At 38.9% G+C, this 22,922-nt stretch overlaps 2 protein-coding genes across 2 annotated transcripts; one reads left to right on the top strand and one right to left on the bottom strand.

Annotated features, from left to right (window-relative positions):
* Nucleotides 1–682: 682 nt before the first annotated feature.
* si:dkey-1k23.3 (heat shock protein beta-1) lies at nucleotides 683–3,714 on the top strand. The gene is made up of 4 exons (XM_047382124.1): nucleotides 683–1,136; nucleotides 1,504–1,567; nucleotides 1,734–1,854; nucleotides 3,177–3,714. The coding sequence occupies exons 1-4, from the start codon at nucleotides 812–814 to the stop codon at nucleotides 3,603–3,605; spliced, it is 939 nt and encodes a 312-aa protein (XP_047238080.1). The 5' UTR covers nucleotides 683–811; the 3' UTR covers nucleotides 3,606–3,714.
* Nucleotides 3,715–5,606: 1,892 nt separating this feature from the next.
* On the bottom strand, nucleotides 5,607–22,880 carry hspb8 (heat shock protein b8). Its single transcript, XM_047381255.1, has 3 exons — nucleotides 22,226–22,880; nucleotides 17,650–17,713; nucleotides 5,607–6,330 (listed from the first exon to the last, which is right to left on the bottom strand). The coding sequence occupies exons 1-3, from the start codon at nucleotides 22,650–22,652 to the stop codon at nucleotides 6,156–6,158; spliced, it is 666 nt and encodes a 221-aa protein (XP_047237211.1). The 5' UTR covers nucleotides 22,653–22,880; the 3' UTR covers nucleotides 5,607–6,155.
* Between the last annotated feature and the right edge of the window lie 42 nt (nucleotides 22,881–22,922).

Raw genomic sequence — 22,922 nt, 5'->3', positions numbered from 1 at the left:
ATTTAGCCCTTCAGAACGCATCCAACAGACACAGTGTTCGGGTCAGGCATTGCACAAAGTGTCACAAACATCTGTTCTATCTGTTTGTGCTCCAATAGACATTATGCCAAGATATTAAGCCACACAGCCCCAAAAATGAATCACTGACAAGTCTGTCACACTTGATAAAAGAGGGAACTATAATAATCCTGTTCAAACGGCACAGAAAGAGAAAAATGGGGTGGAAGGCAGCTTTGTGCACTCAATACACATGCACTACTGACACTGTGGCCAACAGAAATCTAGCCTTTTCTGTGCATTTCAGCCTCTGGCAGAGGTATTTTATGCTTCAGACAAACTGCTGCCCCTGTGTCCTTTGAGGGGTGAAACACAGGGTTGGTGTGGGCAGGTGGAGAGGCTGTGTGACTGGCTCGTGACCATGCTGAGGAGCACAGTCATCACTCACAGAACAGAGTTTGCTGGGATGTGACAAGTATGATCTTCGGGAAGCAGATGCAGCAGTTCAAACACACACCAGCCACAGTACACTTCCTGCTATTTGCCATCATCTCTTTAAAAGTTATAAATAAAAACAATTATCCTATCCTGGTCAGCATGAGAAAACAGTTTACTCTCCACGCCCATCACCCCATGCCTACACACCCTGCTCAGGAGCTCCATATAAAAACCCTATGTAGATTTCTCTGTCGGCTCACTTAGCTTTTGGACATTTCCTTTATTATTCACTTGTTGATTTGGAAGTCCATAATTTGCCTTCTGGCTATCACTTAGTAAAAGCTGCTTTGTTAAGTGCATTTCCATTTTTGGATAAATGAGTAAACAGGCTATTAAAGAAATGTCCTCTGGGGACTATGACAGGGAAGCCCCTCGGTACCCACTGAGAAAATGGGTTTTCAGTCAAGATGTTGGCCTGCCGCCTTTTCTGGAGACTGGGGATTCTCGTTGGATCAAGAGGGGTTTGGCAGCCTGGTCCTGGCCAGGGTGCATACCAGCTCCTCTGTTTGTGCCCTATATCTCTGAGTTGATGCCTCATTCCAGTCAGAAGATTAGCAAGTGGAGGGTCAACATGGATGTTTCTCACTTTTCCCCTTCTGAGATTTTCATCAGTGTCAGGAATGGATTTCTTGAAGTTGGAGGTACTGCTCTGTTAATTAAACCTTCCCGTACGTTTATCACAAGTGTTAATTAGTTTTACACACAAGACAGATTTTTAATCAGGATAAAGTATTAATGATCTTATCTCATATTATCATCTGAGGAAGGAGAAGAGTCTTCTAAAAATACTTCCCCACAGTTTGGAAAAATAAACGCTGTAAAGCTAAAACCCTGGTGAAGAAAAAGCTCAACGTTACAAATTTAGAAAGTTGCCTGAATATCGTGCTTGGGAAAATTAAAATCACACCTCTGTGATAGAAATTAATTTCTGTGCTGAGTGGTTACTCAGTGTCGGTTGATTCTTCTGTGTCCTCTAGTTACTCCCTATAAATGCTAATCTTTCCCCAGGGAAACATGAGGAGAGGCCTGACGAGCATGGATTTATTTCCAGATGTTTTACAAGGAAATACAGGTAGGCAAAGAAACTACGGATATTAACCAGCAGATATCTCGGATCAAGCTATGACTGGTATTGATCCTCCTGATTTTTTTAATATTTAATTTCTGAAAGGCTCAAGGAAAAAAAAGTAATACCAATGTCTGTTGTGGTGATCTTATCGAGAGTTTTTGATTTGAAGGCTTCCAGCTGAGGTGGATGTTACCACACTTATGTCCTCGCTCTCTGTGGATGGTCTCCTGACTGTAGAAGCTCCACTTCCTGAAACCTCTGCTACGGCTGCCATCATTATTCCAATAAAGGTTATCAAATGTGATACACTTTAATTTAATAGATAGTAAAGTATGGTATTCATCTCTGTTTGATTTATTGTTTGAGTCTGAAGAGAAGATAAATACCGCTGCCTGCTAAATGCATTTTAGGATAAGCATCGGTTTGCTTGGATTAGCTTGGGCTAAAACTAGGAAAGGAAATAGCAATAATACAATTTTATCTGTGAAATTAATTTATGACAAGGCCTACAAGGTACTATAGTGTACAATGTGGGCTGTTCCCTTAAAAACTTGTGAAAATCCTCTATGTCAATGCTGCACAACACCATCACACTACCTCTATCAAAAGCTGTCTGGCATTGGCTCAGAGGATTTTACAACAAAAGAAACGAATCTATTAAACACAAATGTCCTTACATTTGGGCTAAGTCTGTATGCATAAAGAGAAACCCATATGTATACACGGGAATCAGCTGGGTGCAAGATAGCCAACCTTGCTGGTATCAATAAAGAGAAATTACAGATGCAGACAAATTTGTTGGTGTCTCTTGTAAAGATGTGTAAAAGCCTTAAGATACTGGAAATTCATTGCAGTAATTATCCAACAATGAAAACATAGAAAGGGTCCACTTAATCTGATTAAATCTATTAAGTGGTGAAGAAAATACCACTTTATGAAATAACTGTTTTTATGAAATCTTTGGTACCCCTATCGATCCGTCTGAGATAAAAAAAAAAATGATGCTTTTAGATGCTTTGCTTTTTTAAATTGATTATGGTTTCTATGAACTCTTAATTAGGTCTTCCTGACATATTTAAAAGAAATATTTAAATTTCAGGATAAAATGAAAAAAAATTATTTTTAAGGCCTTTGCTGGGATGCCAATAAATATGGCTGACATTGTAATACTGTACCTGCACTAACAAACATACGGAGGACCCAAAGCTTGATTACTAAAAAGGTGGAGGAAACCTGTGAGACCAAACGCATCTCATATGGATTCCATTACAGTTTAACTAAATAAAAAGACAAAGATTAGCCCACATAACCAAATCCTGTACAAACCCCACATTTAACACATTGATCATTACTTACTGGGACAAAGTTTCATTTTGTTTATTGTTAATTGGATCCCACGTGTAAATATTGGCTGATTTCCACAATTCCATAGAAACTTGACCAAAACGGAGACCTGTTTTTATGTTTATGTATAAACAGAAGCACATAGAAAACATTTCACAATTTTAGACTGTATCCTAATACAGAAGTTATTTTAATAAGCTTTTATATTTAGATAAGGTAAAGTGCTATGTATTCATTTGTTTATTTTGATATTTGTCTGCAAATCTAGGTGGAGACTGAGGGTATTGGAGAACCAGAAACAAAACAAGAAGATCAGGGGGAAGAGTCTCTATTAGAGGCCTGCAGTGATCAGGTCCAGCCTAGCAACACCACAGCTGGGCCTGAGCAGGGAGATGAGGAAACCAGTGAAAAGCCAGCTGGACAGTCCCATTCTTTGCTGCCTGTGGAAGATAAAAGCTTAGAGAGTGTCCAAAAGTCTTCAGAGCAATGCAAAGTCCCAGAAAGCCAAGAAGGCCTCAGTACATCCAACCTGCTGGAACACAAAGAGCCAGTCGTGGATGGAGAGATCCAGGTGAAAGCAAAGGGAGCTGAGGAGCTCAGTCTGCCTGAAGAGCAGGAGCTGGGCTCAGGTCCACCGATTGACGTCCAAAGCCAGGAGCTGGAGGCTGCTAACATTGAGCAAGAACACACTGAGTAAACAGAAGTGCATTAGTCTGCATTGCTTGCTTTACACCAAATGCCCTTTTTCGTTAGCTATAGCGCCATATAAGCCTGCTCTGGTGCTCTAATAAAGCAGTATCAAGTGACATGATATGGGTTGTGTTTCTTGTAATGGGAAAAAGTGGAAATCTGCAAGTGTTGATCAATCACATCCACAGTTAACCCCTAAAAACTACATGATCACAAGATCTAAGTAATTTCCTCTCATTTTTTGCACAGGTTGGTTTTGACATTGATCCAATTCTTTGTACTTCTACATATGTGTCTATGTCACTTCAAAATCAACAACTTTCCCATTGAACAACAAAATTGAATATATTGTAATATTACTGTTACTATAGCAACAGCATAAGGGAGGTCCAGACATTGAATCTAATAGCAGTAAATGTAGCAGTTCATGAGAGTGCAAAACGTCACACAGTCTTTGCCAACACAAAACCAAGCAAGCCTTTTCTATTGTTTCAGAGTGCAACTCCAGACTGAAACTTTTTAAATTCGTACCAATCATTCCTGTTGAATCCAGCACACAGAGAAGATTACATTATTTTGCATCACACAATAGGCAGTGGAACAGCCCCAATTTTTTTCCAGCTTTATTCAAAAGCCCTGACAGGGGTGCCTGAATGAGTTCCGTCCTTCCTGCAGGCAGCACACAGCGGTGCCCATCTGAGCCAGCACTAAGCCCCATGTTAGGCTCCCGCCCAGTTCCTACTGTTGTCCCACAATAATGCCACCAGTTCTCCAGATCCTTGGAACGCTGCCTGTGACTGGTATTGTTTTTTTTTTTATATATAAAAACACAAATGTGGGATGGATATTTTAGTTGCATTACTCAGTAATAAGGCATCATCAGAAAAGATGGCAAAACACAAACATCTTTTCACAAACAAGTCAATTGTCCTTCAAGCAAACAACTATCCCTAAGTACTTAAAAAGAAAATGAAAAATGCTCACTTTAGACTAACACATCAAATTATTTTGTGCATATTACAATATACATAAATATAACATAGTATTATTGCACACAAGAATGAAACCCTTTAGATCCACTTTATTATAACGACATTAAGGCGCACAAATAAACAAAGACACAATCATTCCCTATTTCATGTTAAAAGGGATACATTAACCTCTTGCTTAATGATTTCATATTTACCAAGCTGCCCAACACAAAGTCTTAACTTAAAACCTGGTTTAACTAGCTTCATTATGTATTAGTATACATTATCATCAGTAAATATGTGTATCTATAACACTTCATTATACAGTCAAGGCCAGTGCTAACTAGTAGTGAAACAAAATTCCATCAAAGAGGTGTAAACAAGTAACAAATGCTATTTGACACAATCTAAAATAAAGTATCTATATAAACTCTTAAATTGCATACGCAAATACATTATATGTTTTTAGTATGATACTTTCTTTTTATTATTAGATTTTACAGTATTTGGATAAGAATAATGAATCAAAACTAAATATATAATCAGTTTATATTAAATCAGAATGAATTAGAACAATATATAATGTACAGTATGTTGTGATTTCTCAGTGGTTTTAGTCTTACAGATATCAAAAAGCATCAAAAATGCTCATCTTGTGGTTTCAGATATGACTAAACTCCAGGTTAGGTTTGATCAGTGTGAATATTTTCATATACTTATAACACAGGAAAGCACCTCGTCCCCACTGACTAGATATAAGCAAATACGCAAAACAAACTCAGCTGGTGTGCAACAGCACTTTTTTTCTTTTCTTTAAATTTTGAGCACTTGTGCTCAAATTGTCTCCCCTGACAGAAGGGTGCCTTTGGTGGTGATCCATATTGCTTATGTATACAAAAATAAAATCACTGCAGTGAAAACATTGTACTGTTTACAAGTGCAACAGGAGAATTGCAAAAGTGTTACTGTTAAACATTTTTTATAATTTTTGCGAGTGTAGTTTAGTGCATTATAATTAAATCACATGACTCATTTTGTTTTCAATTTGTTTATATTTTATTATAAAGGACAACTTCTTTAAAATGAAAAGCAGACACAAAAAATACATTAGAAACTATTTATAGGAAATATCAATCATCTAAGTAAACACATTAAAAAAAAATCTTCGTCTAATTTCCCTTCTTGTGATTTTTAACCTTATTTTTCCCATTATTTGAATTTTGCATAAATATTAAAAATAAAAGATATCATAGTAGACTTATACATGATGCAATTTGATATATTCTCCATATGCAAAAATTGTTTTTTAAATACATTTTAGTGCTGGTTTTAGTTGTACTTAAGAATAAACCTGAATGTATTACTATAAGATGCCTGTTAGTGGTAGAAAGAGACTTTTTCTTGTATAAAAAAACTATTTTATGCAATATTAAAACAGACATCCAAGAGGACTTCCCTGCCCTTATATATTTCAGACTTTTTTTAATTTTAGAGCTTAGAGTTTAAATAAGATGATAGTTCAGTGAACCAGATTCCTTCCAAACTCTTAACTGATTGTGCAGGATGATGTGTTCATGTTAGTCACTTTAGACTGCTGGGGCTTCTTTGGGTATGGCGGTCTCCGTCTCATGAGCTTCAGCTCCCTGGGAGTCTTCGCTGCTAAAGAGGTAGTATGGGGGTGTCTGCCGAGCCTCGATGATGAGAACACCCTCAGGCGACAAGGAGGCAAAGACTGTCAGGGGGTCCACATCAGAGGGGATCCTGCAGAAACAGAAGAGAGGAAATGTAAATATGAGGGCATCATTTTAGTGTTTTATGCTATTCAATGGACAAACTTTCCTTGACAGAAAGTCTTTAAGCTTGTGTGTATATTCAGAATGCTGCAAAACATGTGGGAGACACAAGAGAAGCCGCATGGGGTGGCCTAGAGAAAGTAAGTAAGTAAGTAAGTAAAATTTTATTTATATAGCACTTCTCAAGACACAGATCACAAAGTGCTTCACAACACTAATACAAAGTCCACGGAGGTCAAGCAAAATTCTGTGACATTTCTTTCTGTGGAGCAGCTGTACAAACAGTGGCCAATGCTGGGAGTCTTTATGGAAACTTTGTCAGTACCCATAAAAACAGCCTCCACTTGAATGACTTTTAGTCTGAATAAGATTATTATTAAAACATTCACCGTGTCCTTGTTGGCTTTCAAGGATTTTAGATGCAACAAAAATCTCTTATCCAATAAATCTAGTTTCCAATGAAAGCTCAGTCTCGTTCAACCACTGTAGATGACAAGAAAACAAACAAATGGAGACCGATCCAGTCAACAAGATAATCTTCTTAGAGTCTATGCAAGTTTAACACCTGCACATTTTCAGGACTGAATGTGTACTTTCATCATCTACAGCTGTGATGCAGGCATTAGTTTTTAACTACAGAACGGTATTATTGTACTCTAAAAGCTTCTGCAGCTGCACACACGGACTTATACTATCCTCTATGTCAGACAGTATGGCCAAATATGGATGTTTCAGGTGTTCTGTGTAAGCAGCCAAGTGTTTTAGGGGAGTTAATATAAGCACCAGGCTGCCATCGAGACGTTCAACAGAGGAGGCAGCCAATGTACCCTCCTTTTAATTAGAGAGGACCCTCCACTGGCTTTCCACTTCTTTGTGAAATACAAGTCAGAGTGGGCTGAAGAAACTCAGACAGAGACATGTGACATGTCTATTTCTGTGTTCAGATACCACATTCAGTATGCCACTGCGATGTGAAGGTCCACTTCACAAACTATTCTCAAGATCAACTTCATCATCCGAAATACGGTTTATGAGGAAACAAAAGGGAACTACAGAAGAAATTATATAGAAAAGTACTGCAACCCTTTGCATCAGCAGGGTTATAGTTGGTCATTTTTTTCGCTTGTGAGAATAACAGCAGCTCCAAAGAGATAAAATGCAACCTAAGGGCACTTAAATGTCACATTGGAGAATAAATGGGGACCCAGCGGCTTAAAGACAAACAATGACTATTGATGTCAAACACTGCAAATGCACTATGAACTGGAACTGAATAGGCTTATTTATTTTTGGTGCAAAGCAAAACTCTCAAAAAGTCAGAACTTTTGTCAGGCAACATGCAATTAAATACAACAAGAAGTTTAGACCAAAAACACCCTGAGGACCAACAAAATGCAAATATATGGATATGTGCATTCGGGGCACTCTGACTATTAAGTGTTTATTAACTTTCTCTGTAGCGGCTCGTTTTTTGCAAATAGCCCTTTGTAGTGCCAACCTAAAGGTAAAAGTCTAAACACTTTGTGTCCAGGATGTGTAGGGTCTGCAGATATGTTAGCTGCCCTTTTCCTGGCCCTAGATCTGTACAAGTCCTGGAGGGAAGGTCAGCCCTGATGATCCTCTCTGCAGTCATGAAGCTGGTCATCCACTGACAGGTGGAGGCTGGCACCGTGCGCTGGTCGAGCTTCTGGTGGAAGACGTATGGGTTGATAGTGTTGAATGCCGAGCTCAAGTCTATAAACAGGATCCTGGCGTATGTTCCTGGGTGGTCAAGGTGGTGACAGATGAAGTGTAGCTCCAAGTTGACTGCATCATCTGCCAACCTGTTTTCCCTATAAGCAGACTGCAGGGGATCCAGCAGCAGGCCTGCAAAGTCCTTCAGATGCTTCAACACCTATCAAAGGATTTCATGATCAAAGGATTTCATAGTCATTTAACCCCGTGACAGTGTGTTTCTTGGGGACCAGGATGATGGTGGAATGCTTGAAGCAGGAAGAAACCTCAAACAGCTAAGGCCTTCAGGCATAAGGGGGAGACGTTGTCAGGTCAAGGAAACTTCCCGTCGGGGAATCAAACCACAGTCTTCCGTGTAACAGGTGAGGACACTTACCACTTTACAAACAAGGACCTAACAAACATCCAGTAATGGTTTAAATATTAATGAGCTGTAGTTTGAGCTGATTGCAATGTCCAAACTTTCACAATAGGTGACACAAGATGACACATTAACAAAGGAACCAGTTATAACAAGAAAAAACATGGTGAACAATTAATATGGCAGTGAGCTTGTAGACAGAGAACAGTTGAGAACAATGATTGATAGTGCTCTGCAATACTTCTTATAATAGCACCATAAACACAGATAGGAAGTGATTCCTTATCAATGAACATCAGCAGGTCATATTTCCCCACTAAAGTTTTCACATCTTCAAAATACAGACAACCTTCTTGCAGTCAAAGCTAGTTTAATGCGAAAACTAATAATCCCAATGAAGACATCTGCACTACTGTTGTAAATATTGTATCTTCTGTTATTATCAGTTTACAAAACACTGAAATTCCTGTTTACTTTCATGTCTTTTAGTAAGACCCTTGGAATAGACTTGGGATTGAAAAGTGCTGACCTTGTGAAGTTTTCACTTCTTAAAACAACTTACTGAGCTTTTGATAAGCCAGTTTTGGAAAATACCTTTACTTGCAGTACGATCTAATGTTACTGTTGGTGTGGATCTGCTTTATAACGTTATTTCCGCCCTGATGCTTTGAGGACAAAATCATCATTCATCATTCAAAATGGTGCAATTATAAAGCCTTAAGTATAGCTGTATTTAACACTTGATGATCTTTGGTAGTTTAAACATCCCAGTGTCACTTTCTCTGCTTTCTGCTTGCTTCTTTTGCTAATTGTCTGAGACGATGCAGTTGATGAACTCTCAAAAAGCCCAGTTTTTAATAGTTACTGAATATGGTGTTATTGTTAATATCATGTTACATTTACAATTTTACCATAGTAATCACTGAAACCAGTAACCATTTCTTCTCCTCCACATAAAAGCTTGTTTATGCATCTTAAGGAAAAGAAGGAACACAAAACTGCAGAGCAAGATAATAGAAAAACCCATCATCATGGTAGATTATCCACCCCTTCTAATCTTCATTATTTGATGTCATTACATCACCCACCACTACTTACCATAATCCTCACTGGTCAAGTTGGCAAGATGCAGTTGGGTCCTTGTCCATTCTTAATCTCATTGTTTTATTTGTTTTAATCACACTCACTGCGCTCCTGGGCAAGTTTCGAGGTATGAGTAGCCATTTTCCTCTAGCCATTTCCTGACTTCTGAAGATTCTGGTGTAGATTCTCAGTCATCATGATAATCCTAAGTGCTTAAGTAGAAGGCAACTGGACTTCCTCGCTTGTTTTCTGCAGGTGTTTTGAATCTCATCCAAAAGGAGAACTGATGAATCCTTTTGGATGAGAGGCGAAACGTTTTCAAGAAGCAGAACTCCAGTTGCCTTCTACTTGGACTCAGGACGTCTGAAGATCAACACCCATCTGACTTGCATGAAGAGTGTGTTCCCATGTCTTTCACATTTAAAAAATGGCTAAGACAGAGGGGCCTCTTTTTCTCGTCATGTTTACAGTCCAGAAAAACAGAAAACTAAAGATTTCATCATTAATAAATGTTTCTAGATCCCTGATCGACTTAAAAAAGTAAAGGATACATTAAAACTGCTTAATTTATATGTATTTCTTCAAGAATTGTTAGGTGTGCAACTAATTGTGTTACAGGTGATTTACTTAGACTTTTCTCTTTCCATTGAATAACTGTCCTCACCTCAAAGGCTGATTTTTCTAAATATTCTTGTTTGGGATTATAAGGCTGCTGCTGCTGCAAGGCACTGTACACAGCCAAGCGCCCAAATAACTATGTAAAGCACTTTGCTACATGCTGTGTAGATTTCAGACCACTTTCAGTTATGTACAAATCTACATGTGGTGCTTAAAACAGGTATTTGTCCTCTACACCACACAACTGCATGATTGTAAAAATATTGGAAAAGGTTGGAGGCTGATATTACTATTCATGGACTCATTGTAACAATCATACACTCAGTGAACAAACTAAGATTTGTAGCTGTTAATTAAATAAAGGTGGGTATGAGCCAGTAAAAAATGTTAATATTTTTACTGAGCTTACACTTCTCCCCCAACGCATTTCTTGAATACGACAGCTTCTGCAAAGCATGTCTGCTGCTTCTGGCAAAGTCAAATCACACTGTCGGTCCGTGACGTCGACCCCGAGGACAAACTTCATCTGTCTCCAGTTTGGAGAGCGTGTCTGAGTTTGGCAAGTGTACAGTTTATCTTAGGCATTGATTTTGTACAACTGCCAGAAAACCATCAAGCAAGCTTTTTTCTTGTACAGATTCTGAACCCCTGAGAGACAAGCTACAGAAACCGAACAAGGTGTGCATGCTGTGAGAAACCTATAACCTCTAGCAGATACTCCCTCCAAGTTTTATCTTACATCCTGTGAAGACACTGTTAGGTGTTGTTGCATAAGTTACATGCCCTGCTACCTTTGTCCTCATTATTTAACCTTTTGGTTAAATAATTTATTTCTGGCTTGTTTGGGACTTGATGTCACACACAGACATCTGTGCTTGGACCTTTGGCCCATCAATCAAACCTTGTAATTTAAAAGGCATTCTACGCAGGCTTGTGGTGGATAGTTTTCAAATACTAGTCTTCTGCTTTCTTATTTGTTCTGGATACATACGCAAGTGGCCGGTAATTCAAATCATCATGTTGGGTGCCTTTTCCTTCCATTATGCAGCTGATCTCAGATCTTTTCTCATGGATCACTATAAAAAACCTTCAGTGGGTATACTGTTGGAGGAGTAGCAACCATCTTTCAGTCCGATTTATTAATTAGTCCCAGCACAATCAATAGCTACAACTCTTTTGAATATTTAATCCTTAGTTTTCCTCATCCAAATTGCAAAGCACTAAAACCACTTCTGTTTGTTGGTTTGTACCATCCACCAGGCCCTTACTCTCAATTTTTAGATCAGTTTTCAGACCTTTTATCTGATTTAGTGTTAAATACAGATAAAGTTATTATAGTGGGGGATTTTAACATTCATGTAGATGCTGAAAGTGATAGCCTAAATATAGCGTTTAATGCTATCTTAGACTCACTTGGCTTTGCTCAAAACATTAACAAACCTACCCACCTTTGTCTTCATTCTCTGGACCTTGTGCTGACATATGGCATTGAGTGTAAAGACATAACAATATTTTCTCATAACCTTATCCTGTCTGACCATTTCTTAATAACCTTTGAGTTTAATTTAACCGAGTACTCCACACCTGAAAGAAAATTTCATTATAGTAGATCATTATCAGGCGATGCTGTAACAACCTTTAAAGAATCTGTTCCACTTTTAATTTCCTCATTATCACTGAAAAGAACAGTGGAGGGTTTCTGCCCCTTCACAAATTGATTCTTTTGTTCATAGTGTTTCTTCATCATTACGCGATGCATTAGACAATGCAGCCCCGTTGAAAAAGAAGGTAATCATTCATAGGAGGCAGGTTCCTTGGTTTAATTTAGATCTGCGTACTTTAAAGCACAATGTTAGAAAATTGGAGAGAAAATGGCGCTCTACACACCTAGAGGATTCCTACTTAAACTGGAAAAATAGCCTACTGTTGTACAAAAAGACACTTCACCAAGCTAGAACAGCTTATTTCTCATCATTAATAGAAGAGAACAAGAATAATCCTAGGTTTCTCTTTAGTACAGTTGCTAAACTTATGCAGAGTCATAGCTCTGTTGAGCCATCCATTCCCTTAGCTCTTAGCAGTCATGACTTTATGGGATTCTTCTTAAATAAAATTGATTCTATTAAAAAGAAAATCTTTGACATACTCCCGAAGATGATTACTTCATCCTCAGCAAGTGAGACAACATTGGTTGCTAATCAAATGTGTGAGCATTTACACAGCAATGACCTGTTTGAAGAGTTTCAGTCAGGCTTCAGAGCTCACCGTAGCACTGAAACAGCTCTGCTGAAAGTCACTAATGATATTCTTATGACCTCAGACTTGTGTCTGTACTGGTTCTGTTAGATCTCAGTGCTGCATTTGATACAGTCGATCATAATATTCTCTTAGAAAGGCTGGAATATGCTGTAGGGATCAGGGGAACAGCGCTAGGCTGGTTTAAATCTTATCTGTCTGACAGATTCCAGTTTGTTCATGTAAATGATAAATCATCTTTAAACTCCAGGGTTAATTGTGGAGTATCACAGGGTTCAGTACTTGGGCCAATTCTCTTTACTATATATATGCTTCCAATAGGTGAAATTATCAGGCAGCATAGAATACATTTTCACCGTTATGCTGATGATACTCAGCTTTACTTATCCATAAATCCTGATGAACCCAACCAGTTAGATAGATTACAAGCATGTCTTGAAGATATAAAAACTTGGATGACTTTAAATTTTTTGCTTCTAAATTCAGACAAGACAGAAGTTGTCGTCTTTGGACCGGAGTCTTTAAAAAAGAAACTGCTAAGTCAATCACTTAACCTGGATGGCATTAAATTGACCTCCGGTAATAAAGTAAAAAACCTTGGTGTTACTTTTGACCAGGACATGTCATTTAAATCCCATATTAAACAGGTTTCTAGGATTTCCTTCTTTCATCTCCGGAACATTGCCAAAATTAGAAATATTCTATCCATGAGTGACGCTGAAAAACTAGTCCATGCATTTGTTACTTCAAGGCTGGACTATTGTAATTCTTTACTATCAGGATGTCCACAAAATGCAGTTAAAAGCCTTCAGCTGATTCAAAATGCTGCAGCAAGAGTTCTGATGAAAATTAAAAAGAGAGATCATATTTCTCCTATTTTAGCTTCCCTTCATTGGCTCCCTGTTAAATCCAGAATAGAATTTAAAATTCTCCTCCTCACATATAAAGCCCTTAATGATCTAGCTCCATCATACATCAGAGATCTGATCGGTCCATATGTTCCTAACAGAGGACTTTTCTTCTCAGACTGCAGGTTTACTGGTGGTTCCTAGAGTCTCTAGAAGTAGAATGGGAGGCAGATCCTTTAGTCATCAGGCTCCTCTCCTGTGGAACCAGCTCCCAGTTTTAGTCTGTGAGGTAGACACCCTGTCTACTTTTAAGGCTAGGCTTAAAACTTTCCTTTTTGATAAAGCTTATAGTTAGAGTGGCTTAATTTATCAGGGAGGGAGCCTTCCTCCCTCCCTGTTGGATGGAGTAAGGGGGAGTCAGGTTTAGCCTAAACCGGCTCAGTTATGGTTCAGGTGCAAACATACCCTCCATTTCTGCTACCTGTATGACCCCTTCTCTTTTCCAATGGTTATGGTCAATCTGACAGACAGAGGTATCCCAATCGTTGTAGTTTTTAGTATAACAATGGCCATCAGAGGGACCCTTTGTGGGGTTCCTTGAGACGACATTGTTGTAAATAAGCGCCGTTTAACTAAATAATCTGAACTGAAACTATCTGTGTAGTTATGCTGCTATAGGCTTAGGCTGTTGGAGGACATAATGACCACTTTCACCCTCTTCGCTACATTCTCACACTACTCTCCAATTTTGCATTATTTGCTGTTATTTCAGCTTTTAACTTTGTTTTCTCTTTTCTCTTCCTAGAAGCTACAACTGGCCTTACTCTGTGTCTACCTGTGACACCTTTCTGGAGAGGGGCATCGTCCGAGCTCTTGCTGGCAACAACTTGATGCTCACCCTCTACCGATGATCCACATGGCCCTGTCTTTTAGTGTTTAACCCTTTCTCTCTCCTAGACATGGCAATTGACTGAGCTTTACTGTAACTAATTATATGTGCTCTTTTTCAGATTCTAACCTTGAAAACTGGCTCAGAGTTTATCTGTTCTTTCTTTCTAGGTGAAACGACTAAAGGAGCTACATCCATTAACATTTACTTCTCCTTCCCATAGAAAGGACTCCTGGATCAGTGCTTCTTTGTTCTCTTTGTGTCTCTGCTCTGTTCTTTCTCTCAAACCCCCACTCAGTCGTGGCAGATGGCCGCTCACACTGAGCCTGGTTCTGCTGGAGGTTTCCTCCTGTTGAAAGGGAGTTTTTCCTCTCCACTGTCGCTACATGCATCCTCAGTATGAGGGATTGCTGCAAAGTCAACGCCAGTGACTGTCCACATAGATGCTCATCCAGGAGGAGTGAATGCTGCAAGTCACTGACTGGATGCAATCTGCTGGGTTTCCTTAGACAGAAAAGCGTTTTATCCAATTTGAATAAATAACTGAATCTGACTGCAGTGTTCAATTGTTAGGATTAATTGGAATGTATGTACCTGACTGTTGTGAAGTGCCTTGAGACAACATCTGTTGTGAATTGACGCTATATAAATAAAACTGAATTGAACTGTTCATCTTCTTTTTTGTAATAAGACGTGTGGTACGTGTCATGGAATTTGCATGTTCTCCCCGTGCATGTGTGGGTTCTCTGGCTTCCTCCCACAGTCCAATGACATGACTGTTAGGTTAATTGGCCTCTCTACTTTGCCCTTAGGCGTGAATGAGTGTGTGCATGGTTGTTTGTCCTGTGTGTGTCTGTGTTCCCTGCAATGGACTGGAGACCTGTTCAGGGTGTACCCCGCCTCACGCCCATAGACTGCTGGATATAGGCACCAGTTTCCCCGCGACCCACTACGGAAGAAGTGGTAGAAAATGACTGACTACTGACTGACATATGGTGCCTTGTAAAAATTATTTATAAACCTTGAATGTTTTCAGATTTTGTCACAGTGCAGCCAAAACAGTACAAGTGGAAGAAAACTGAGATATTGTTTGTCACACAAAATACATTGAAGATGTTGTAGGTTAGTTAAAAACACATTCTCTGTTATAGGACACATGTAACTCAAAAGTGCTTATCAGGCTATCTGTATACTGCATTTAGCTGGTGGATTTCTGTATTGGGAGCAGTTATTTATACATAACCTGTTATCGTCCCATCCCCCCACTTTCACCCTTCCATCCCGTTAAACATTAGGCCTGTCACTTACTTAAGGTTTTTATTAACTCAGAGGCCATGCTCAGACCTGATTTTCAATTAAGTTGCATTGTATATTAAGTGTCAGGCTGTGGGGCACCTGCTTTCTAATGAGCTAACAGGAAATTAGCAGAACTTGATTGACGAACCTGTGAAAGGCTGATTCACACAAACAATTTAGCACCTGTGCTTGAGGTCTTCCTTCTGTCCAATTAAATGGGGTGAGATGCAGAGACAGGCAGGTTGAGGAAGTTTTGTGCTCTGCCAGTTTGGTTTAAAAGAGTTGCAACCTAGTTACAGAAAAGGTCGGCACAGCAGGACTTTACATAGGTAGCCTGGCTTTAAGAATAATGTTATTTATGTAATTGGTTGGAATGTGCCTTTGCCTCCTGATCCTACTAAAATGGAATCAAAAATATGACATTCATCCACACTCCCCATAAAGCAACCTTGTAATAAAATTGCTGGTCTTTATGTTTTGTGTCATATTTCTGTTTTTAAATGCTCTTTAAGGGATAGTTTAGCTTAACCTATAGCTGATAATTAATGGATTAATGAGTTCAAATTAGTTTTTTTTGTCAACAATCCTCAAAACTATACATGATAACTTAGTACACACTTGCAGTAAATATTTCTATAGCAAACAGTACAGAGTGGAAACAACAAGTTCTGCATCCTGAACATACTTATTCAATCGAGCTCAGAGGATCTGAGGGACGGGTTTAAAGGTTTTGTAGACTATTTAAAAGGGAACACCCAGAGATAAAAGTCATTTGATCTTAACATGGTCTTTTCAGGCAGTTAGGTTAGATGTTCGCATTCAAGGTTTTATAAAATAATCAGGTGCCCATGGCTATGCTCTATCTGCACTGGTGTAATTTCACCACTGAATGCTGAATGTTTCAACTAACTGACTAGATTTGTGCTTAATTGCATCTAATAATTATCTGACGACTTATGGGGAACTAATAGAACAATGAATTTTTCCCTCCAGATGGTCAGTTGATCATTAAATATGAAAACAAAGCAAAAAAAAAGAACGCAGATAGTGACATCAGTAACGTACCGCAATCAGGTAAAGACTGTAAATTCTAAACCTTTCATCCCAACATACGTGCACTATTCTAGATGTTTACCTGCTCCAAAACAGCTGAATTAGTGACTGAATTACCCCATCAGTATGTCATTATGTTTTGCAGTCCTGGTAATGAATCCTTCATTTGATTCAGGATAACGTGTTGTTTCAACGCAACAACATACACTGCAAGATAAAAACAGTATGACAGCAGGTTGAACCTTAAATGTCCTATTAAATGACAGAGGTGAGGGATTATTCTGTGATTATTTAGCCAACTGTGATGTGAACTGCAGTCCTTATGAAACTTTTCTATTTGCGCTAAAAATAAAACAACGGAAAAAACCGAAAATAGTAAATAATAATGCTCATTGTGGAGTTCTTTCTCTTAAATCCCATCAGTGTCCACCTGGTACTTGTATGTTCAGAAGGCACCCAATAAGGACTTCAGTGTTACTTTGGTGGCAAATACTGTTAAAATCCAAGGTCGGGTCTGACTGAAACAATGATGAACAATTACATAAATATGATGAATGGGATGTCACCGAAAAGGTGCATCTCTCCCATGTAAAACTAGAAGGACACAGAGATATGGCCTTGCCAAGGTCAATGCATAATATGCCAGGTTCAGAAAGTAAAAGGGATCCATATCAAAGTTTTATTCCTTCCTACCTTCCTTTACACATTCATAACATACTCTACAGGTTTCATTCAGTTCTTGGCAAGAATTGCCAAAATCTTAAAGGAAAACAAATCTAATCAAGGAAAACTAAACCCAATGTGGTGTATTGCCCCTGATATTTAATCAATGGATTAACAACATGCATATTTTACTAAACACAACATTTACTCAGTCTTATCTATCAATACCATCTCCTTATTCCAAACTCTGGGAATATTTCTGTTGGTGGTCATAAAAACTCATCAAGCATTTCTCCACTAGATTGAGCCATAATTTGATAAAGAGGGGGGAAAATCAATACTTAATTACTGTAATTTGTTAGCTCTGAAATATAACTGTACCTGTAACTGTATATAACAAACCATCTTTCTTTATAATGTGCAAACACAAAGAAAAAGACAGAGTGCTCTTATCATTGAGAGATAAGCCTTCATGGTAATACTCACTGTATCTTCTTTGTGAAATTCTTTGTCACGATGCCTCCCTCCTCCTGTTTTTCTTCATGTTTTCCTGTTTGGGGCAAAACAAAGAGAGATCAGCCAGCTTTAATGGGTAATGATGTTTAGAATCTCAGGATTGAATGGGGCACAGTCAGACTGTTTTTAAAAATGGGTGGCCAAAATGAAGGGCCTATTAATAATCTTGCAATGGGATACCAAAATTGTGGGCTATACTATTAGATGCAAAAATAGATCTAAACAAAGAATTTTGCAAACCATTGCAGATTGTCCTTACCTCTCTTAAATTTATATTTATAAAAATATTCTAGATATAAGAGGCTAGGAGAAGCCAGTGGGATTAGGTAACACATTAATAGAGATGATGCCCCCAAGTTCCCCTTCTTGGTGGCACCACTGCAACATTGTCCAATGATTAGGCAATCTCATGGATAGTACACTGGGAACCAAACACCTGTGATCATTTAAATTTCAAACATGGGTGTTAGTGAAAGGGGTGTTGATGTAACTGAAGTTCACTTGGCACACACTGTTTCCATTGCTCAGTCCTTCCTTTGCATTTCTTTTAGCCAAATTACATCCATCCCATTTTCTTTAATAGGTTCTAGGTATCACTATCCTGCAGATGTGGGTGGATCTGATGCTGTGAAGAACATGCAGTCCTAGAAAGCCCTGCTCCACCTTCTCCCTTGCTGTTCGTTATAGGCAAACTGGTTTAGTTGACCAGCAGCTGCTCCTTGACAGCTAAAATGTCAATGCTGCCGGGAGGAGTGTGGCCTGTCACTCCGCTCAGCCCCTTTGAGCACTTGTTAAACTATGTGCTACCCTATATCCCTGCTGTGACGTTGCTACCTGCTGACAGAGTTGCACTTCGCCAGAGACTAAGGCTGATGTCCTTGCGGAGGAGATCATCAGTGAGGTCATAAGGATTATTATCAAGACCTCAGCATGACTTCAGAGGTAAAAATCCTCCCAAAGACAGTAATTCAACAAGGTTCTGTCTCCCCTGTTTTTCCAGATGCGCCTTACTCTGTGTACTATTTGAGCTAATATATCACTGAGATGAATTGGCATAATTTAAGGTAACATCGTCTGTATTTTTTGATCAAGAAAACAACATCGATACTGTTCCAGTCCATTTTTATTTCACACATTAGTTTATGTTTGCGAAAGCCAAGTACAGATCCTGAGACTGAAAAAACAAAAAACAAATATGGAAGCCCTTATGGTCATGTGTTATGATGAACAACATGGACCAACTCCTGTGGTTGCAAAAAACCTTTAAAGAAAAATAGCCTATTTAGAAAAGAAAACAGGGAATGCTTTCGTGGGATTGACAAACCAAGATCAAACAGAACTTGCAAGTAAACAGTGTTTCTCTATTTTAAATAGATTGTATAAAATGGGGTGTAATTCCTCTTTTTAAACAGTTAAAGAGTCAGTTTCCTGCATCTACTTATCAGCATTTCAAACTAAGTACTTGAAAATCTTTACTATTTTCAAAAGGTTTGTTTTTATGGAGTGAAGCAGTCTGCAGCCAAGCATGTAGTGGCCGGGATGAAAGTCTAAAGCTATGATAAAGGCGATTTGCTCCCTCTAAATCGCAGGTTAGTCTCTGCCTCAAGCTGAGAACTTCCTGTATCTTGGTGTCATGTTCATAAGTGATAGTAGGATGGAGCCAGAGCCGGATAGGCGGCTTGAGGCCTTGTTTGCGGGTCAAAATTTGATTTTTTTTTGTGCACTTCATAACTTATTGATATTTATTTTTTTAAATGATATAGCAAATACATAAATGGTACATTCATTTAGTTAATGGTACATTTATTTATTTCATGGGACATAGACATGTATTTATTTCAGGATATATTTATTTATTTAATATTGTCCCTTTTGACCCTCCATATACTAATCACTGTTTTGTGGTCTGATATGCTGCAGAGCCAAGAACCATTAGTAAAACACACTTGAACATTTTTTCCACACTAACTGAGAGCTTGAAAGCTCTTTCGGTTCCATATTTTTTAATTCAAATTATTGAGTTAATTTGGTGTTTGATTGCTAGAAAAGACAATTATGTCTGATGTTCCACTTCACTGTCCTATGTCAAAATGAGTGGAAGCACCTGTCATTATTTCTGAGTTGTAGCAAACTTTACCTTATCTTTGCCTTTAATGGACTAAACATATCTTAGCAGTTTTATTGCCCTCCCTGCCGCACATTTAGAACAGGACGGACAGAATACGGGCCGGGCCAGACTGAATAACCCAACTGACATACCAACAATGTGTTTATAAAAAAACTCAGAGCTGAGTGGTCAGGGGGAAGGCAGCTGTCCTCTGTGCCCCCTTTTAAACCCGGGTATCCCAGGAATTCATCTTTTAAAGCGTCGACAGGAGAGAGGAGGACGTTTCCACAACTCACTCCTGCAGTCAGGGACAGAACATTCAGCAGTACTGCTGGGTTAAAGAACTGGCCCGGTTTCCTTCCAGAACATTCTCTGTGTGACGTCAAGCTGCCCGTCTTATTGTAAACAGAGACTGTTGTCACAGGCCTTGCCTTAAAATCTATATTGAGCTCATGAGCGGCTGAGGGAGTGATTCTCCAAGAATCTGAAACAGGCGTTTGAACGTTATGATCTGCCAAACCACTTGCTAGTCCCAGATTCCAAAAATCTGTCTTCCTCTTTTATAAAAGGACTTTACAGTAATGCTGAGATGTTATACCACTCAGGCCTTTTCACTTTCCGAACAATCACAAAGTTTTAAAGATTCTGAGAGAAACCATAATGTTAAGATTTGATTCATACAAATCTGTTTTGGCCCTTGTTTTGGGACTGCTGCTCTTTAAAGATTTGATTTTATGTCTTTTCTTATAAACTTCTTTAGCTCTTATCTCCTAAATGCTTCACTGTGGTATTTAGAAATATAACTAATCTATGTTTTTGTTTCATGAATAAAAAAAGGATTTTACTCGATTTTTCTGTTAAATTTCCTAAAAGTATGCCAAAAAGGTTGACCTTAGAGCAGCAATGATAGCTTTAGAGTTAAAGTGATATTTCAGAATTTTCTAAATGAAGTTCTGCTAAGAGGTCAAAAGTAGTTATTATCTTACATGCATGTTCTGCAATTTTAACATAATACCAAATTAGATGGTCTTAAAAGCTGAAGCTAACGGCTAGTCTGAGACAGTTCAAAGCAGAGTTCTACCATCTTCTTCAACTTCATCACTTCTACAACTCCAACCTCAAAAAGATCCTGGTTTATGTAAATGCTATTTGATAAACCTTTAAAATGTTGTCAAATTTGCTCTGGATCGTTGTTTACAAAGAAACTAATTACTATTTTTAGAAGAGAAACACAGTTAGGAGGCAGTGCAGCACTAATGATCATCTTGTGGGAAAACAACTGAAAACAATACATGTAAAGTGTTTCTGGTCAGATTAAATGCTTGATGGAAAGGCATTATAAATTGGAATAAAATAACATTCATATAAACTACTATATTTTATATCAGACAGTCACTCTGACTAGAAATACCTTACATGTTATGTTCTCTGTATGTAGCTGCCCAATACCAACAAGATCACAGTTTAAATGTTCACTGAATAGATTTCGCATAAACTGTAACATATGGAGAGATTGAAGTTATTGTAATGACAATCATTCAAGATGCTGGTCAGAAGGGGTGCTGGTTATTTCAATAACCCCCACTTGCAGCTCATGGGATGGGGAGAGGTTTGGACAAAATGTCTGCTGAATATCCAACCTAAAACTAACATCTAACTTAAAATGAACTTCACTGAAGGAGTAAAAGCGGACATTTGGAGGAAAGGAGAAGGACTACCAAAACGGTTTGAGGGTGGAGTCGGACGTCTGATCCCGGCCAATATCCGACCCCTCCCCATCCTGCGAGTAGCAGCAGGGACCTTCTCGGTTATTTTGTCTCTTCGACATTTTTTACCTTTGTAATTTCACTCATTTATTGCCTGTTTCAGGTATGAAATGGAGCCATTTTGTACTAACCAATTGTCAGTTTGTGCCCAAATTTGGGGATCTTTTGTACCTGCTTTGACAAACAATAATTTTAATTGCCTATAATCTGCTTATGATCAATGGGAATGTGGTTATGTGACTTCATAAATAATAACTGGCAGAAGGAGGTCACTCCCAGTTATTTTGGTCTGGGATTATGACCCCTGGCCCTAAAGGGGATCAGAACCACAATCAGTTGAAACAGGGTGTGAGACAAGGTTTGGGGAAAATTATAAACAATTAAAGTAAATTACATGTGAGATTTAAACATTTTGAGGATAATGTTAGTAATTCAGAAATTACTTAACCAAAAAGACAGTAAACTAATGCAACAGTTAAAGTGTGAAATGTTTTGTTTACAAAGATGATATCCATGTAGAAGAATATGGATTGCTAAAGGGACTGCATAAATCCTTTTTACTCTAAACTGATTATTGTAGAGTTTAAAAATACCACTCTGACTTTCAAAGGGCCCTATTTTCAGTAAATCTTTGCCCTAAACCACCATGAAATGTTGCTCAGCATTATCTCACCTGAGACCTCTACAAAACCGTCTCTGGTCTTCACGTGTAGCTCCTCTGGCTGGAAGCTGTGGACGTTCACACAGACCTTCCAGGGCTCCCCGCCCGTGGTCGTGGGGGAGCTGCGTGGGGACGGCTCGCCGTACCTGCTGGTGTACAGCGCGGGGCCTCCCGTGGAGTGACGCGCGGGGAACCCTGTGCGTAAACCGCCGCCAAAGGGCGACGTCCCGAGGCGCGTGCTCAGCCTACCGGGCCGAGCCCAGCCGGGCCAGTCCACCCCGAGATCGTCGGGGAAGGGCGGCATTCCGAAGTCATCCTCCATGAACCGGGACGCAAGCTGATCCCGGAACGGAGACTGGTCCCTGAACGGTGATTCTCCAAACGGGTCTCTAGGAAACCGCTGCCTGTTTCCCATTGTGTAAAAGTCTCCTTCTGCCATCTTCAGCTGACTTCACACTCGCAAAAGGTCTTTATTTATAAAGCAAGTAGAACTTTGGAGTCGAATCTACTTTGGTTCTCTTTGTCTGGTCAAACTTTATGCCTCTCAGTAAGCGCGCATCACCTTTGCGCAGCGGCCTGCAGATTCGTTTACTCTAAATAAGACTTCCAGCTTTGAAAACTTTGGAATAAAGCTATTACTCTCCTGTGGCTTTGGCTTTTATACTGAAATGAGACCTCCCAGCTGATGGGTTACATAAAGGGTAAATGA

The sequence above is a fragment of the Girardinichthys multiradiatus genome, chromosome 12, assembly GCF_021462225.1.
Source record: "Girardinichthys multiradiatus isolate DD_20200921_A chromosome 12, DD_fGirMul_XY1, whole genome shotgun sequence".
Taxonomy (NCBI): Eukaryota; Metazoa; Chordata; class Actinopteri; order Cyprinodontiformes; family Goodeidae; genus Girardinichthys; species Girardinichthys multiradiatus.
The sequence above is the reverse complement of the archived record's forward strand: the minus strand, read 5'-3'. Positions and strand labels throughout refer to the sequence as shown.

Coding starts and splice junctions, on each gene's coding strand:
- si:dkey-1k23.3 (XM_047382124.1), top strand. CDS start 812: ATGAGTAAACAGGCTATTAAAGAAATGTCCTCTGGGGACTATGACAGG. Junction 1,137..1,503: donor TGGATTTCTTGAAGTTGGAG/GTACTGCTCTGT, acceptor ATCTTTCCCCAG/GGAAACATGAGGAGAGGCCT. Junction 1,568..1,733: donor TGTTTTACAAGGAAATACAG/GTAGGCAAAGAA, acceptor TTTGATTTGAAG/GCTTCCAGCTGAGGTGGATG.
- hspb8 (XM_047381255.1), bottom strand. CDS start 22,652: ATGGCAGAAGGAGACTTTTACACAATGGGAAACAGGCAGCGGTTTCCT. Junction 17,714..22,225: donor CGGTTTTGTAGAGGTCTCAG/GTGAGATAATGC, acceptor TGCCCCAAACAG/GAAAACATGAAGAAAAACAG. Junction 6,331..17,649: donor AATTTCACAAAGAAGATACA/GTGAGTATTACC, acceptor CTGTTTCTGCAG/GATCCCCTCTGATGTGGACC.